Consider the following 17,271-nt stretch of genomic DNA (forward strand, 5'->3'; position numbering starts at 1 on the left):
TTAGCTGACTGACCTTAGGCTGGTTACTCCACCTGTCTGTGCCTCATCAGCAAAATGGGGATGATAATGAATGGTACCTGCCTCATAGAAATGTGAGAATAGAGTGAGTGAACGGATATAAAGCTCTAGGTACCATGCAAGGTGCAGAATAAGGGCTGGCTACGTAGTGTCTCTTCTATGATCTTCACTTCATTCTTATTCAGCCACTGTCCGAGGCCAAATTCTGGACCTGTTAGCCTTTTAGAGACTTGGTCTGTGATTGGCTCCACTTCTTAGATAGGAAATTAATGAAAACAGAGTTTACGCAGAAGAACGCTGATGTCGCAAGGAACGAGTAGAGTGTCTCTTTCATGAATCTGAGTGGTGAAGTGGAGCCAAGTTAGAAATATCTGGACGTGGGGGAACAACCACGTCTAGAGTTCAGTGACTGATCAGCCTCAGGAGCTTTGCAGGCGGCCCTAGGGCTCAAGGGTATGGTGTGTTCACAGCTTCCTGCGGACCACGTGCTTGGCAATGAATAGGGCCCGGGGGGCGACTTAGCTTCTTTCTGCACCTGAGGCCTGCTGGCAGCACCTAGTGGTCCCATTTGTCCACGTTATATGCCCTGGATAAGAGGGTGGGTTGTGGAGTGGCCTCCTCTCCACTGCACTTGTCTAAGCTGCGGGGATTTGGGGAAACCACTGAAGCTCTCTCAGTTTTGCCTCAGTAAAATGGGGGTGATCGCACCTACTTTGTGGAGCTGGTGCAGTGATTAAATGAAATAATATGCATAATAGTATGCACAGCCCTTGATACGGGGCGGGGCCCAAAGTGAGCATCTCATAGGTGGTGGCTATTGTGTTACTGTTAACGTTTTGTATGTTTCTACTTTAATCTGCCCAAACCAGCCAGGATTCCTGTCCTGCAGCTGGGAGGGCTGCCAGGCTTTGGTCAAGTCCAGAGCCAGGGCCCTCTTGTCCTGCAGCCTTGCACACACCTCTCAGCAGTTCATTTCCTGTGTTTAGAGCGAGCCCCAGGCATAGCGCTGTCCTTCAGGCCTCAGCCTTCCTTTTAGATCAGTGGTTCTGAAAGTATGTTTCCCAAACCAGCAGCATCAGCATCACTTGGGAGCTCTTTAGAAACACACATCTCAGCCGGGCACGGTGGCTCATGCCTGTAATCCCAGCACTTTGGGAGGCCGAGGCGGGCAGATCACTTGCCTGGCCAATGTGGTGAAACCCTGTCTCTACTAAAAATACAAAATTAGCCAGGCATGGTGGCATGCACCTGTAGTCCCAGCTACTCAGGAGGCTGAGGCAGGAGAATTGCTTAAACCTGGGAGGCAGAGGTTGCAGTGAGCCAAGATTGCACCACTGCACTCCAGCCTGGGTGACAGAGCAAGACTCTGGCTCAAACATATACATGTGTGCGTGTTCCTGTGTGTGTATACACATGTGTATACATTGTATATACATGTATACACACACACATTTTATATATATATATATATATATATGAAATGCACACCTTAGACCCTGCCCCAGGTCTGCTGAATCAAATGTTGGAGGGTGGAGCCCAGCAAGCTGGGTTTGAATAAGCCCTCTAGGAATTTTGACGCACCATCAGAAAGTCTGAGAATCACTGCTTTCCAGCTAGGACATGGGCTCTGGTAGCCCAGGCACTGCTAGCTGGGTTTAGGACTTGAAGAAGACAAGGTCTGCTGATCCAGCCCCATCATCCCACACCATCACACTTAGTGCTGTGGAAATCCACCCAGTACAGTAGCCCAGCCTCCCAGCTGTCCTCTTCCATCACCCCAGACCCTGTGATCTCCATGCCACCCTGCCCTGCCCTCCCCTCTGCTCTCCCTCCTGCCACCCTCCATGGCAGAGCAGCTCTCCTGAAATTAATTAGTATAGCGTGTTTATGGTCTCTCTCCCCTCCGTCCCATCAGACCCTACTCTTGGAACAGAGGGCATGGAAGACAGCTTTGCCACTTGCTAGCTGTATGATCTTGAGAAAGGACTTCCCTTCTCTGAACCTCAGTTTCCCCTTAATGAAAACACCAATAATAGTTGCACTTGCTTCCTAGCATACTTTGTGAGGCTTCAGTGAGACAATTTACATCAATCGTTTCACATAGGAATGAATCATAAATCATAGAGGGTGTCATTATTTGCATTCTGTAATGTCTGAAGAAAGCTCATTTTAAAGAAAATTTGCTGGTGATGGCTGTTAGGGGAACATCTCATTACCATTACCATCTTCCTGGGGTCTTTTATGCTTTCTCTTTTCACTCTATTCCCCTCCCTTCTTTCTGCATCTGAGGTCTGCTGGCAGCACCCAGTGGTTCCATTTGTCCACAGGGGCGATGGTCAAAGTTAGACATTACCGATCCCTGGGGCAGAACTGGAAAGTCATCCCGTGCGAATTGGGTATGATAGGGATGGAGGTGGAAGATCAGAAGAACACCCGCAGTATCCCCAGAATCCCTAACTCCCTCCAAACCAGATCTGCTAGAAAAATCACGGGCAATTCGCCAAGCCAGAGACGAGAGGACATTCCACATCTTTTACTACATGATTGCTGGAGCCAAGGAGAAGATGAAAAGTAAGTGACTAGCAATGACGTGTGATTGGATGGCTTGACCCTTCCATTTCATCAGAATCCGAGGTTAAGGGATTGGCTATAAAAACAGTCTGAGATCCTGCCAGAAAGGACCATGTCTGTGAGTGACAGATGAGCAGTTCTTCATCTCCTCCCAGTGAGTGAGTGTGGCTTTTGTTCAGTCATTCTCATTTACTGACCACCTACTATGTGACATAGTAGCCATCAACTCCAATTAGACATTAGATCATTAATGTTTCATGTCTAATTAGACCAGAGAGCATCAAGTCCAGCTAGACACAATCTGTGTCTTCAAGGAAAGGGAGAAAGACATTTGCTTTACTTGCCAATTTATAAAACTTGCAAGTATAAAAGATGCATTCTGGTTTTATAAGGAATTTGCAGGGCCAGTGGGGCTAGGCACTTTTCATTATACATGTTTTGCCAGTGACTTTGTAGAACAGGGGTCAAAACTTTTTCTGTAAAAGGCCAGATAATAAATCTTTAGGCTTTGCAGGCCACACAGCTTCTGTCACAGCTATTCAACTCTGCCATTGTAATGCAAAAGCAGCCACAGGCAATACATAAACCAAGAAGCACAAGCAACACATAAACCGAAGTATGCAGGCAACACTGTGTTACAATAAAACTTTATTTACAAAAACAAGCAGTGTGCAGAAGTTTGCCGACCTCTATTGTAGGGAAAAATGTTTTTTATGTAAATACAGTACACTGTACACCAGACTCCAGTAGGAAGTTATGAGTTCAGTTCTGGACATGCAGTTGTTTACTAACTCCTAAAAATATATACAAATCACATAGCTTAAAAAAGGAATGGATCAGTCACTACCTGTACATAGTAGAGTCTACATATTACTAATAAGTTTTAAGTCTGAAATTTTATGGGAACAATACAGACTTTGCTTCCCATCTCTTTTGTGGCCCAAGTGTAGTTATTTTGGTTAAGACAGTTACCAAAAGGATCTGTGTGAGCTCAGAACTTTGCTGTGTCGGAGTGTATTGCAGAGCTCAGCTACGGGGCTGGCACTTTCCATTATTTAAATTTCCAGGGTGGGGCGCAGTGGCTCATGCCTGTAATCCCACACTTTGGGAGGCAGAGGCAGGCGGATTACCTAAAGTCAGGAGTTTGAGACCAGCTTGGCCAAGATAGTGAAACCCTCTCTCCCCAAAAATACAAAAATTAGCCAGGTGTGGTGACTGGCGCCTGTAATCCCAGCTACTCGGGAGGCTGAGGCAGGAGAATCGCTTGAACCTAGAAGGTGGAGGTTGCAGTGAGCTGAGATTGCACCACTGCACTCCAGCCTGGGCGACAGAGTGAGACTCTGTCTCAAAAAAATAAAAACAAGTTTCCTTAATGGCTGGCTTTCTGGAATATAGGATATGAGGTGGAGCAATTTTTGATAAAGGGGGAATGCTGAATGTATGTTATATACCAGCAAACATGGTACATTAGCAGTTACAGTGCAGGACCCTGTGGAATGGGCCAGGGAAAAATGTTGACATTCCTCTTCCTTTTATTTGGCACCAAAGAAAACAGTTTGGTTGTCTTGGGTTCTAGTTTTGTGCTTTGCCTCTGGTCTTCCAGAAATGGGCAAGTATAGGACTCACAACTAAATTCCTGGGGGCCCTTTGTATTTTAGATGATAGAACTGGAAAGATGTTGGGCTTTTAGAAAGAACCAAATATTCCTAAATGCATCCAAACTCGGGATAATGAAGTCTTGGCAAAGACCTCAATCCTCGTGACTTGAATCAGGCATTTCAAGTTAATCCAAACGTTTGGGTTAACTGGTGTCTTGGGTCAATTTAACCTCGAGTTTATCAAGCAGCTTCCAAGTGACTTGACCCATAAAAGACCTTTATTTTAAAAGAAAAATATCTTGCTGACGTCTTTCCAAAAGTATAACCAAATCCAACCTAATTAAAGATGGATCTGGAAGAGGATCCTTGATGTATTGGAGGGTGTAATAAAAGCAAATGGTGCAGGAGAAAGAAAGGCAGTTATAAAGTTGGGGGTCAGAGAGAAGCCGAACAACAACAAAGGAAATGTAATCATAGGATACAGTTTTACAGAGAATATCTAATTAATGTCATAATATAAACGGAGTTGGCAAACTGTTTTCACTAAAGGATCAGTAGTAAAAGTTTTAGACTTTAAGGACCAGATGGCCTCTGTTGCAACTACTCAGCTCTGTTGCCTAGTGAGAAAGCAGCCGTGAGGAATAAACAAGGACATCAGAGCAGCTGTGTTTCAATAAAACTTTATTTACAGAAACAACAGGGGACCAAATTTGCCAACCCATGATAATAAGCCTTATGTATTAATTCAACTAAAAATAGCTGGAGGTGGCTGGGCACGGTGGCTCACACCTGTAATCCCAGCACTTTGGGAGGCTGAGGCCGGTGGATCACCTGATGTCAGGAGTTGGAGACTAGCCTAGCCAACATGGTGAAATCCCATCTCTACTAAAAATACAACACATTAGCTAGGTGTGTTGGCAGGTGCCTGTAATCCCAGCTACTCGAGAGGCAGGAGAATCGCTTGAACCTGGGAGGCAGAGGTTGCAGTGAGCCAAGATCGCACCACTGCACTCCAGCCTGGGCAACAAGAGTGAAACTCCCTCTCAAAAAAAAAAAAAAAAAGCTGGGGGAAAGGAAAGGTAGTGTAAGAAAGCTACATGTTTGCCTGCCGTAGCAGGAAGTCACTAGATACTATCTAAACTTGACATATCCAGAAATCGCCTATTACAGCGACTGTGCTTTGCCTCTGGTCTTCCAATAGGCCAAAAGCACCTATTTTGGCACCGAGGACTGGTTTCCTGGAAGAAAATTTTTCCACAGATTGGGTGGGCGGGGTGGCAGGGATGGTTTCGGGATGATTCAAGTGTATTACATTTACTGTGCACTTTATTATTACATTGTAATATGTAATGAAATAATTATACTACTCACTATAACGTAAAATCATTGGAAACTTGTTTTCCTGTGGTCTCACCGAGGGGTGATGGGGGACAGTGACAGATTATCAGGCATTAGAGTCTTATAAGGAGCACACAGGCGCAGTTCTCGATAGGGTTTGCGCTCCTATGAGAATCTAATGCTGCCGCTGATCTGATGGGAAATGGAGCTCAGGCAGTGATGCAAGCAATGGGCAGCGGCTGTAAATACAGATGACGCTTCACTCGCTCACCTGCTGCTCACCTGCTGCTGCGTGGCCCAGTTCCTAACATGGACCGGTACTGGTCTATGGCCTGTGGGTTAGGGAACCCTTGGCCTATTATATATAATACATAATGGTATATACATTGTAATAGGTTAGTATATATAGCAAGCCTAGTCTACAGAGAGATAGTAATAACTGCCAGAAAAAAAGCAGCTAAAGGAGATAAAAAGCAGGTATTATAGAGTAAGGTAGGAATTGGAGAAGGGATGTGACTGGCGAATGCTATTTTTCATTATAAACCTTTAGTAGTAGTTGATTTTTAAAACTCACGTGCCTGTTTGAATTTGATGAAAATTTTATAAATACATGAATAAGGCCAGGTGTGGTGGCTCACGTCTGTAATCCCAGAACTTTGAGAGGTCGAGATGGGTGGATCACCTGAGGTCAGGAGTTCAAGACTAATGTGGTCAACATGGTGAAACCCCATCTCTACTAAAAACACAAAAATTAGCCAGGCATGGTGGCGGGCGCCTGTAATCCCAGCTACTCGGGAGGTTGAGGCAGGAGAATCGCTTGAATCTGGGAGGAGGAGGTTGCAGTGAACTGAGATCACACCACTGCACTCCAGCCTGGATGACAGAGTAAGACTCCGTCTCAAAGAAAAAAAAATGAGTAAAGGTCAATCTAACTCTTCTGACAGCTTTGTCTCTGAAGGCAGGGTGCCTCTGGACAATTGAGGTAAAGGCATCCCTTCCTCCAGGTAGATGCAACTTCGTGCCAGGGATTCTGGCTTAGCAAGCAGAACCAAGGCTGGATATCAGCTGCAGTCACTGGAGCAGTATACAACCTGCACCACTGTGCAAGGCTGGCAGTTGTTGGTATGGTTGTCTACATGATGATGTATGAGGGTTTTAAACGGTCCAAGCCTTGAGAAAGGGAAAGGAATTATGATGGCCCAGACCCTTGACCAGATCTCCATCTCATGTTGAAGTTAGAAGTGTGTCTTGTTGACCCTGACCCCTCTTCCTCTCCTTCTAGATGACTTGCTTTTGGAGGGCTTCAACAACTACACCTTCCTCTCCAATGGCTTTGTGCCCATCCCAGCAGCCCAGGATGATGAGATGTTCCAGGAAACCTTGGAGGCCATGGCGATCATGGGTTTCAGCGAGGAGGAGCAGCTATGTAAGCCTCATACCTTGAATCTGGAGGGTAGCCTGCCTGGGTACCAATGGAACCTGTTAAGAATTCTTCTCTGGTCAGGATAGATTTCTGCTCTCTGAATTCCCCACTTTCCATTAAAAAAAAAAAAAAAGGAGAAAAATGAATTTCATTCTAGGTGGTTTGTTTGTGTTTTGTGTTGTAGAAAAGTGGCTGTATAACTAGGACTCTTTTAGTTGCAAGTAACTCAAGCTGGCTTAAACCAAAGGGAAAGTGACTAACTCACAATGTTGAAAAATTCAGGGAGGTTGGGCGCAGTGGCTCAGGCCTGTAAACTCAGCGCTTTGGGAGGCCAAGGTGGGCATATCACTTTAGGTCAGGAGTTCGAGACCAGCCTGGTCAATATGGTGAAACCCTGTCTCTACTAAAAATACAAAAAAATTAGCCAGGGATGGTGGTGCACACTTGTAGTCCTAGCTACTCGAGAGGCTGAGGTGGGAGGATTGCTTGAACCCACAAGGCAGAGGTTGCAGTGAGCCAAGATCATGCCACTCCACTCCAGCTTGGAAGATGGAGCTAGACACCATCTAAAAAAAAAAGTTCAGGAATTCAAGCTTCAGGTACAGTGAGATCTAGGTGCTCAAAAGATTTTTCTAGAACCTAATTTGTCTTCTATCTCTCTCTTGACTACATTGTCTCTCTATAGGATGCAGTTTGTTGACAGCGACATGGCTGGGTTCCAGCCCTTAAATTCTTTGAGTTTATGTCTAAAGAACAGAGTAGATTCCCGGCTTAAGTTCCTGAACGGGGTATCATTGACTCTGATTGGTTGATATGCACATTTCTGAGCTATGCAGCATAGGCAGGGTAGTGGAAAGCACAGGGTGGTTTCATTATGGTCCCTAAGAATGGCTTCTTGGAGCTGAAGATAGAGATGTTGGCCTCATCAGGAACATGTGGGCAGGGTTTAGGGGAGGGGGAGTGATCGAGGCAGTGGTTTTACTCAGGCTCTTCCTGGAGGGGTTGCTTTGGTGATCGATTGATATTGATCAAAATCTTCTAACTAATAGCCAAGAAACATACTGGGTCTTGAGAACAGGACAGCTCAGAAAGAAATTCTTGGTCAGGACACTGTGTTTCCAGAAACACTTTTCCTTCTGGGTTAGATGTGCCTCAGTGTTCAAGGTTAATCTCTTTTGGGAATACCAGGACAGAATTGTGGAAAGTTTCCCCTCCTTCCCACGCCTACGCCCGTTTGGAGCCCCAGAATAGCACTGAGGTTGCTGAAATGCTGCATATGGGGAGGGGCAGCTCCTCCGAAGATAACTTGGGGTCTAGAAAAATAAGACTCCATGGGTCAGTTGACAAATGGATGGTGTGTGTGGGTCTTGGCCAGGGTCCCACATCAGAATCTAGTGCTGATAGCTTCCTTGTCTGAATGACATAGACTCTCCAAGAATGATTCATTTTATTTAGGACAGGGGTCGGTTTTGCTTCTGATCTTGCTTTTAAATAACAATGAACAGTGGTTAAGTATTTGCTGTGTGCCAGACATTTACTAAATCCTTTTTTCTTGATGTACTAGACTGTTCAGTATAGTTTTATTTAAATAATAAAAAGCTGGAACAGGCTGGGCACAGTGGCTCATGCCTGTAATCCCAGCATTTTGAGACACTGAGGCAGGAGGATTACTTGAGCCCAGGAGTTCGAGACCAGCCTGGACAACATAGTGAGACTCTGTCTCTACAAAAAAATAAAGACAACAGAAAAAAAAACTGAAACAAACTAAAATAGGTTGATTGATATAAAGTTTATTAAATTATTGTCTCTTCTTGTGAAAGAAAACAATGAGATCATTTAAACTGTGTTTTGGGGCCGGGCGCAGTGGCTCACGCCTGTAATCCCAGCACTTTGGGAGGCCGAGACAGGCGGATCACGAGGTCAGGAGATCGAGACCATCCTGGCTAACACAGTGAAACCCCGTCTCTACTAAAAATACAAAAAAACTAGCCAGGCATAGTGGCGGGCACCTGTAGTCCCAGCTACTCGGGAGGCTGAGGCAGGAGAATGGCATGAATCCGGGAGGCGGAGCTTGCAGTGAGCCGAGATCTCGCCACCGCACTCCAGCCTGGGCGACTGAGCAAGACTCCGTCTCAAATAATAATAATGATAATAATAATAAAATAAATAAATAAATAAATTGGGTTTTGTTGGGCATGGTGGCTCACACCTGTAATTCCAGCACTTTGAGAGGCCAAGGCAGGCAGATCACTTGAGGTCGAGTTTGAGACCAACCTGGGCAACATGGCAAGACTCTTTCTCTACAAATAATACAAAAAATTAGCCGGGTGTCGTGGTGCACATCTGTAGTCCCAGCTGCTTAGGGGACTGAGGCAGGAAGATCACTTGAGCGCAGGAGGTCAAAGCTGCAGTGAGCTGAGATCACGCCACTCTGTCACCTAGGCTGGAGTACAGTGGTGCAATCTCAGCTCCCTGCACCCTCTGCCTTGCAGGCTCAAGCAGTCCTCCCACCTCAGCCTCTCAAGTCATGGAAACTACAGGCATGTGCTACCATGCCTGGCTAATTTTTGATTTTAGGGTTTTTGTTCGGTTTTGTTTGAGATGGAGGCTTGCTATTGTCACCCAGGCTGGAGTGCAGTGGCACGACCTCGGCTCACTGCAACCTCTGCCTCCCGGGTTCAAGTAATTCTCCTGGCTCAGCCTCCCGAGTAGCTGGGATTACAGGCGCCTATCACCATGCCCTGCTAATTTTTTGTGTATTTTTATTGGAGACTAGGTCTCACCATGTTGGCCAGGCTGGTTTTAAACTCCTGACCTTAGATGATCCACCCGTCTTGGCCTCCCAAAGTGCTGGGATTGCAGGCATCAGCCACCGTGCCTGACCTGGGGTTTTTTTGGTTTGGTTTGGTTTGGTTTGGTTTGGTGTTTGGAGGGGTGAGTAGAGACAAGGCTTCACCATGTTATCCAGTATTCTCTAGTCTTGAACTCCTGGGCTCAATCAGCCCGCCTTGGCCTCCCAAAGTGCTGGGATTACAGGCGTGAGCCATCATGCCCAGCCCCCAGTGTTCTCAGTGTACATTGGCACTTGCCAATTTCCCCTTTAACCACAGAGACCAGACCCCAGGCCCAGCACCTTCAGCAGGCCCAAGCATCTAGCTAGAATTTGGTAATACTGTTTTCCTTGTATTTATATTTATAACTGCCATCTATTTATGGCAAGTGAAGATTATTTTTCACTTAAGATAGAGAAAGTTTCCTATTAAAATAAATGTAAGGAAAGAGAAGGAGGTAAATTTAAAGAAAATGGTTAAGCAAATAATGGAGCAGATGGTACACAGAGCAAGCATTCAGATGATGGCATGCAAATAGCCAACTCTCATGGGAACCAATTTAGTCCCAAATGTACACCAACCCCATTTATAAACCAAGAGCTACTTCCAAACCTTCCATTAAGGGGCCTATGGAGAAGTGGGTGGGTCAGGCTCCAGGTGAACAGGGGAGACCAGGATTTTCCCCACCACATTGGGTTCTACAGCCTTGAACTCCTGGGCTCAAGATATCCTCATGTGCCACCATGCCTGACTAATTTTTTTTTTTTTTTGAGATGGAGTCTCACTCTGTCGCCCAGGCTGGAGTACAGTGGCTCGATCTTGGCTCACTGCAAGCTCCGCCTCCCACATTCACGCCATTCTCCTGCCTCAGCCTCCGAGTAGCTGGGACTGCAGGTGCCCACCATCACGCCTGGATAATTTTGTTTTTGTATTTTTAGTAGAGATGGGGTTTCACCATGTTAACAAGGATGGTATCGATCTCCTGACCTTGTGATCTGCCCACCTCAGCCTCCCAAAGTGCTGGGATTACAGGTGTGAGCCACCACACCCAGCCCATGCCTGGCTAATTTTTAAATTTTCTGTAGAGACAGGGTCTTGCTATGTTGTCCAGCCTGGCCTTGAACTCCTAGCCTCAAGCAATCCACCTGCCTCAGCCTCCCAAATCCTTGGGATTACAGCCATGAGCCACCATGCCTGGCCTGGTTAAACTGTTTCTAACATATTAGAAAAAGCACCTAATTTTTAAGATAAAAAATAAAATCACCTAAATCTTCCATCCTGCGTACCCCTGGTGGTACACATGTCTGGTGTTGGAAAGCCCTGTTTCCTATTCCTCAGTAAGAAGAGAGGTGTAAGGCCACTGTAAAAAATGAGCACAAATTTGATGTCTTAAAACAACAGGAATTTATTCTCTCCCAGTTCTGGAGGCCAGGGTTCTGAAATCAAGGTGTCAGCAGGAGCCGGGCATAATGGCTCATGCCTGTAATCCCAGCACTTTGGGAGGCCGAGGTGAGAGGATCATTTGAGGCCAGGCGGTCAAGACCAGACTGGGCAATATAGCAAGACCCCTTGTCTACTAAAACTTTAATTTAATTTTTTTTTTTTAAGAGATAAGATGTTGGCAGGGGTTGTTCCTTCTGGAGGCCCCGAGGGAGATCTGTTCCTTGCCTCTGTCCTGGCTTCTGGTGGCTCTGGCTGTTCCTGACTTTTCCTTGGCTTGTCTCACTCCAGTCTCTGCCTCCTCCTTCATGTGGCGTTCTACTCTGTGGATCTTCTCTTCTGTCCATCATAAAGACACTTGACATTAAATGTAGGGCCCACCAGGTTAATCCGAGATGACCTCATTTTGAGATTTTTTACTTGATTCCATCTGCAAAGACCTTTTTTTTCCAAATTAGGCCACATTCAGGCTGGACATGGTGGCTCATGCCTGTAATCCCAGCTCTCAGGGAGGCAGAGGCAGGAGGAGAGCTTGAGCCCAGGAGTTCGAGACCTGCCTGGGTAATATAGTGAGACCCCATTCCCCACAAAAAGGAAAAAAAAAATAAGTGTTACCCCCCGCAAATTAGGCCATATTCACAGGTTCCAGGTGGCCATATTCACAGGTTCCAGGTGGACGTATCCACATGTTCCAGGTGGACGTATTTTAGAAGGACCAACATTCAACCTAATATAGGTGGCTTCCGCTCTTTACCACCTACTGGCCTACTGGGTCAGGCCCTTGCTCAGCATCTTACAGGAAGTAAACTTCATGAAGTAGATACTACTGTTACCATCTCCATTTTGCAGATAGGGAAACTGAGGCTCATGGGACTTATTGAGATGCATGTAGAGTCTCTATCCTCTATCCATTCATGATTCATCCATCTATCCATCCATCCTCTATTCATCCATCTATCCTCAACTCATCCTTCCAACCCATCCATCCATCCATCCATCACCTATCCATCCATCCATCTACCCACCCATCCATTCATCCATGAACTCATCCTCTATACATTTATTCATTCATTCGTCCATCCCCCCTCCATCTGCCATCCATCCATTTCCCTCCCTCCCCATGTGTATCTGGACTCTGAACTAGGCTTTGGAAATTCAAAGATGATGAGATTTATAAGAAGCGAAGCTGGGATTTGAACTCAGGACTGTCTAACTGCAGAATGCATGCTTTGCACCAGTGCAACAGGATGCCGCCAGCCGTCACCGACCTTGCTGTATTGTGTCTCCTCACTGGTTTACTTGTTTGCTGTCTGCTAACTCTGCCCCAAGGTTCATCTCTTATGGCCTGGGAGTGGTGGCGTTCTTTTTTCGTTTCTGGAATTACGTTAACTATACCAGAAAGTGCAAACCATTGGCTCCTGAACCCACAGGAGAGATCGGCCACTACAACCTTCAAAATTTTTAAAAATTGGTTCCTAAAGTTTAAATATGGGTAGGCGGGGCACTGTGGCCTATAATCCCAGCACTATGGGAGGCCAAGGCACATGGATCACTTGAGGTCAGGAGTTTGAGACCAGTCTGGCCAACATGATGAAACCCCATCTCTCCTAAAAATAGAAAAATTAGCCGGGTGTGGTGGCACATGCCTGTAATCCCAGCTAGTCTGGAGGCTGAGGCAGGAGAATTTCCCTGAACCCGGGAAGTGCGGAGGTTGCAGTGAGCCGAGATTGTACCAATGCATTCCAACCTGGGTGACAGAGCAAGACTCTGTCTCAAAAGAAAAAACAAAACAAAACAAAAAAACTCTGGGTAGACTTCACATAAAAAGTCTGGCTTTCCACGATCTGGAAAAATCAGAAGTTCTAGCAATACTGGGCTATGACGGAGTAGCTGCTGGCCCCTTCAGATGGGTTTGTGGCCTCCTTGGGTCCCCACAGTCCTCCTTAGTTGGCTTTGTTCATGTAGACCAGTGGTTCTCTCCAGAGATGAGTTTGCCTCCCAGGGGACATTTAGTAATGTCTGACGACATCTGTGGTTGTCACAACTCTGGTGGGGTAACCACCACTGACATCTAGTGGTTAGAGATCAGGGATGCTACTAAACCTCCCATGACGCCCAGGACAGCTCCCCGCAATAGAGAATTATCTGGCCCCGAATTTCTGCAGTGACAAGATTGAGAAACCCTGAGTTGGCCGGCTCGCCTGGGCTGTGCAGGCATTTCAGCAATCTTTACTTTAAACTTACACTTTTAAAACTGTGAGTACAACTCTTCATAGTTTACAAAGCCTCTTTCGTAGATGTTATGGTTAAAAGGAAGTGTCTTTCCAAGTCCTGTCAACAGCAGCTTCATTCATTTTGGGTAGAAGGCTTTCTGCCTTAGTGAGTGGGAGCAAATGGGTGGGTGGTCAGCAGCTGGGTCCTTTTGCTTAGCTGGGCCAAGGACTCCATTGTGTGAGAATAACTGTTGTTATGGGTCTTGTAATGTCTGGTTTGGTCTGAGGAACCACAGAAGTCTGAGATCTCTAAGCTTTGTTCCTGGAACACGGTGACTGATTTGAAGCCAGAACTCTGGGTGATTTGTACCTGAGTTAAGCTAAGCCAAGAATTTGCGTTAATCATCATCCATTCTCCCTCCATCCATCCATCTATTTATTCATCCATCTACCATCCACCCATCTACCATCCATCCATCTGTCATCCATCTATCATCTATCTATCCATCCATTCATCCATCCATCATCCATCCATCAGTCCTCTATCCGTTTGTCCATCCATCATCCATCAATTCTCTATCCATCTATCCATCATCCATCCATCCATCCTCTGTCCATTCCAACTATCCATACATCCTCTATCCATCCAGCTATCCATCCATCCATCATCCATCTATCCTCTATCCATGCATTATTCATCCATCAATCCATCCTGTATTCATCCATCTATCCTCTACTCATCCATCCATCATTCACCCATTCGTCTACACACCCATCCATTCATCCATCCATTCATCCATGAACCCATCCTCTATCCATTTATTCATTCATTAATTCATCCATCCATCCACCTTCCACCTACCATCCATCCATCTCTCCCTCCCTACCATGTGTATCAGGACCCTGGACTAGGCTTTGGAAATTCAAAGATGATAAGGGCAGGCCCCTCACTCTCCAGAAACTCATGGTCTTGTGGGGATTTCAGACATAGAAACTATTTTAACAGTAACATGTGCTAAGTATGGAGTCAGAGAGGTTCCAAGTATCTTGGGAACACAGTGTTTTTGTTTGGAGACACCTGGACAACTAGTAAAAACAAATGTATATTTTCTTCATCCCAACATGGGCATCTTGTACACCCAGCAGAGTATGTAAGAAGCACAGGGTTTTTATTTCAAAAAGCCTTTTACTGATGTAGATTTACATGTAGAAAAGTGTGTATGCCATAGCGTGCGTGCAAAGAATTATTATAAACTGAACACGTCTGTGTAACTAGAATCCATTTTAAATAAGAAAATGCCACCAGCCCCGCAGAAGCTCCCACATGCACCTTCTCGGAGCTTCCCTCAATTAAGGATAATTAATATCCTGACTTCTAACAACATCGATTAGTTTTGCCTCTTCTTGGATGGACTGTCAATATGTGGACTTAGGCAGTACGTTCTTGTTTCCATCTGTCTTCTTTTGTTCAGTGTTTGCGTCTGGAAGATACATCAGGGGTATTTTTGTTTTAGAGACAGGATCTCCCTACATTGCCCAGGCTGTCTCAAACTCCTGGCCTCAAACAATTCTCCCACCTCAGCCTCCCAAAGTGCTGGGGTCACAGGCATAAGTCACTATGCTGGCCCCAATACATCAGTTTTGTTTTTTGGTAGTTGTAGCTCATTCATTCTCACTGTTCTGTGGCAGGGGTTGCTAACGCATTTTCTGTAAAGGGTCAGATAGCAAATTCTTTAGCCTTTGTGGGCCAGACGATCCCTGTTGCAACTCTTTAACTCTGCCATCATAGCATGCAAATAGTTATAATCAATATGTAAATGAATGAGTATAGCTGTGTTCCAATAATACTTTATTTATAATAGTAAACAGTGGGCCAGATTTGGTCCATGGGCTATAATTTGCCAGTCCCTGCTGTGTGGTATTCCATTGTAATGCAAGGTTTTAAGCAACCATATGAAAATATTGAGCTCAGAATTTAGTTTCTTCAGAGGAAATACGATGTAGGCTGGCTCTGGGTCCCCAGTGGCTTTAGGCTCCAAAACTCCAGGGTACTTTGGCATTGACCTTTGTGTCTGCTCTGCTCTTCTCTCCCCACCTCAGCCATATTGAAGGTGGTATCATCAGTCCTACAGCTTGGAAATATCGTCTTCAAGAAGGAAAGAAACACAGACCAGGCATCCATGCCAGATAACACAGGTACTTGCCACCTTTTCCCAATAACCAATGACTTCGGGGTTGCAGGGGGTGGGGAGGGTAACATTTAACCATTGGTTATTTTTCAAGGTGAAGGTATCTGAGATTTTAACAACAGTTGGACTAGGTTCTTATCACTCATTTTTCTTTTTGCAGACTTTTCACTGCTCAAGACCCTATGTGGAAAGTTCTTGAATCGGAGTGCAGGGATCAAAAAAAAAAAAACCTAATAGTTTTATTTGTTCTTTTTTTAAAATACAAAATTTTACAACTTTTAATAGAGACGAGGTCTCACTGTGTTGCCCAGGCTGATCTTGAACTCCTGAGTCCAAGTGATCCTCCCACCTTGGCCTCCCAAAATGCTGGGATTACAGGCAAGAGTCATCACATCCCGCCCCTAATACTGACCAGACAAGATCCTGAGGGACCATCTATTCTCAAATACTCCACTTAATTGTTTTGTTAAAGAAATATTTCTCAAGCCCTGCAATATGCCACTGGGATACAGCAGGAAATGACACAAGAATAGCTCTTCTTACCGTATCTGTGATCTTCCTGGGGAGACAGATCTCAATTGCCCTGAGAATTAGGGGTACCGGATAAAATACAGGATGTCCAGACACATTTCAATTTTAGGTAGACAACAAACCTTTTTTAAATTTTAAGTATGTCCCTTGTAACATTTGAACCATGATTATACCAAAAAAGTATTCTTGTTTATCTGAAACTCAGGTTTAACTGAGCATCCTGTAATTGTCCCCCTAAATCTGATAAACCTACCCACAAAGAAATAGTATTTTGTGTTTTGAGAAGCTGGCACGGCTACCACCATGCTTGTTGGTGGCTGAGCTGAGGGCAAAACTTAGGTTTCTTATCTCCCGGCCCAGGCTGTATATTGCGTTGCTTTTACCACTCCCTAGAGCCCACCTTGATCAAACCTTTTGCAACCGCTTACTGGGTTTCCCTCGCCCACTGCCTAGACAGAGCCAATTAATCAAGACAGGGGAATGGAGATAGAGAAAGAGTAATTCATGCAGAGCCGGCTGCATGGGAGAGCAGAGTTTTATTATTACTCAAATCAATCTCCTTGAGCATTCAGGGATCACAGTTTTTAAGCATCATGTGGTTAGGGGGAGGCCAGTGAGTTGGGGGTGCTGATTGGTTGGGTCAGAGATGAAATCACAGGGAGTCGAAGCTGTCCTCTTGCCCTGAGTCAGTTCCTGGACAGAGGCCATCAGATCAGATGAGCCAGTTTCTTGATCTGGGTGGTGTCAGCTGATCCACCTGGTGCCAGGGTCTGCAAAATATCACAAGCACTGATGTTAGATTTTACATTAGTGATGTTATCCCCAGGAGCAATTTAGGGAGGGTCAGACTCTTGTAGCCTCCAGTTACAGAACTCCTAAACCATAATTTTTCATCTTTGGGCTAACTTGTTCTTCCTACAAAGGCAGTGTACTCCCCAGGCAAGAAGGAGGTTTGTTTTGGGAAAGGGTTCTTGTGTTTTAAACTATAAACTAAGAGGCCGGGCATGGTGGCTCATGCCTGTAATCCTAGTACTTTGGGAGGCCGAAGCGGGTGGATCACTTGAAGTTAGGAGTTCAAGACCAGCCTGGCCAACATGGTGAAAACCCATCTCTACTAAA

The 17,271-nt window shown here is 45.4% G+C and overlaps 1 protein-coding gene across 6 annotated transcripts in view; it reads left to right on the forward strand.

Annotated features, from left to right (window-relative positions):
* MYH11 (myosin heavy chain 11) overlaps nt 1–17,271 on the forward strand; it is a 155,396-nt gene that overhangs the window by 79,207 nt on the left and 58,918 nt on the right. For all 6 annotated transcript variants that reach the window (XM_033235634.1, XM_033235631.1, XM_033235635.1 and 3 more), the window contains 3 exons: nt 2,491–2,589; nt 6,808–6,951; nt 15,533–15,628. In XM_033235634.1, the coding sequence (XP_033091525.1) occupies nt 2,491–2,589; nt 6,808–6,951; nt 15,533–15,628 (339 nt within the window). The remainder of the gene's footprint in view (nt 1–2,490; nt 2,590–6,807; nt 6,952–15,532; nt 15,629–17,271) is intronic.

This window comes from Trachypithecus francoisi, unplaced genomic scaffold (genome assembly GCF_009764315.1).
Source record: "Trachypithecus francoisi isolate TF-2019V2 unplaced genomic scaffold, Tfra_2.0 Lachesis_group15, whole genome shotgun sequence".
NCBI classification, from domain to species: Eukaryota; Metazoa; Chordata; class Mammalia; order Primates; family Cercopithecidae; genus Trachypithecus; species Trachypithecus francoisi.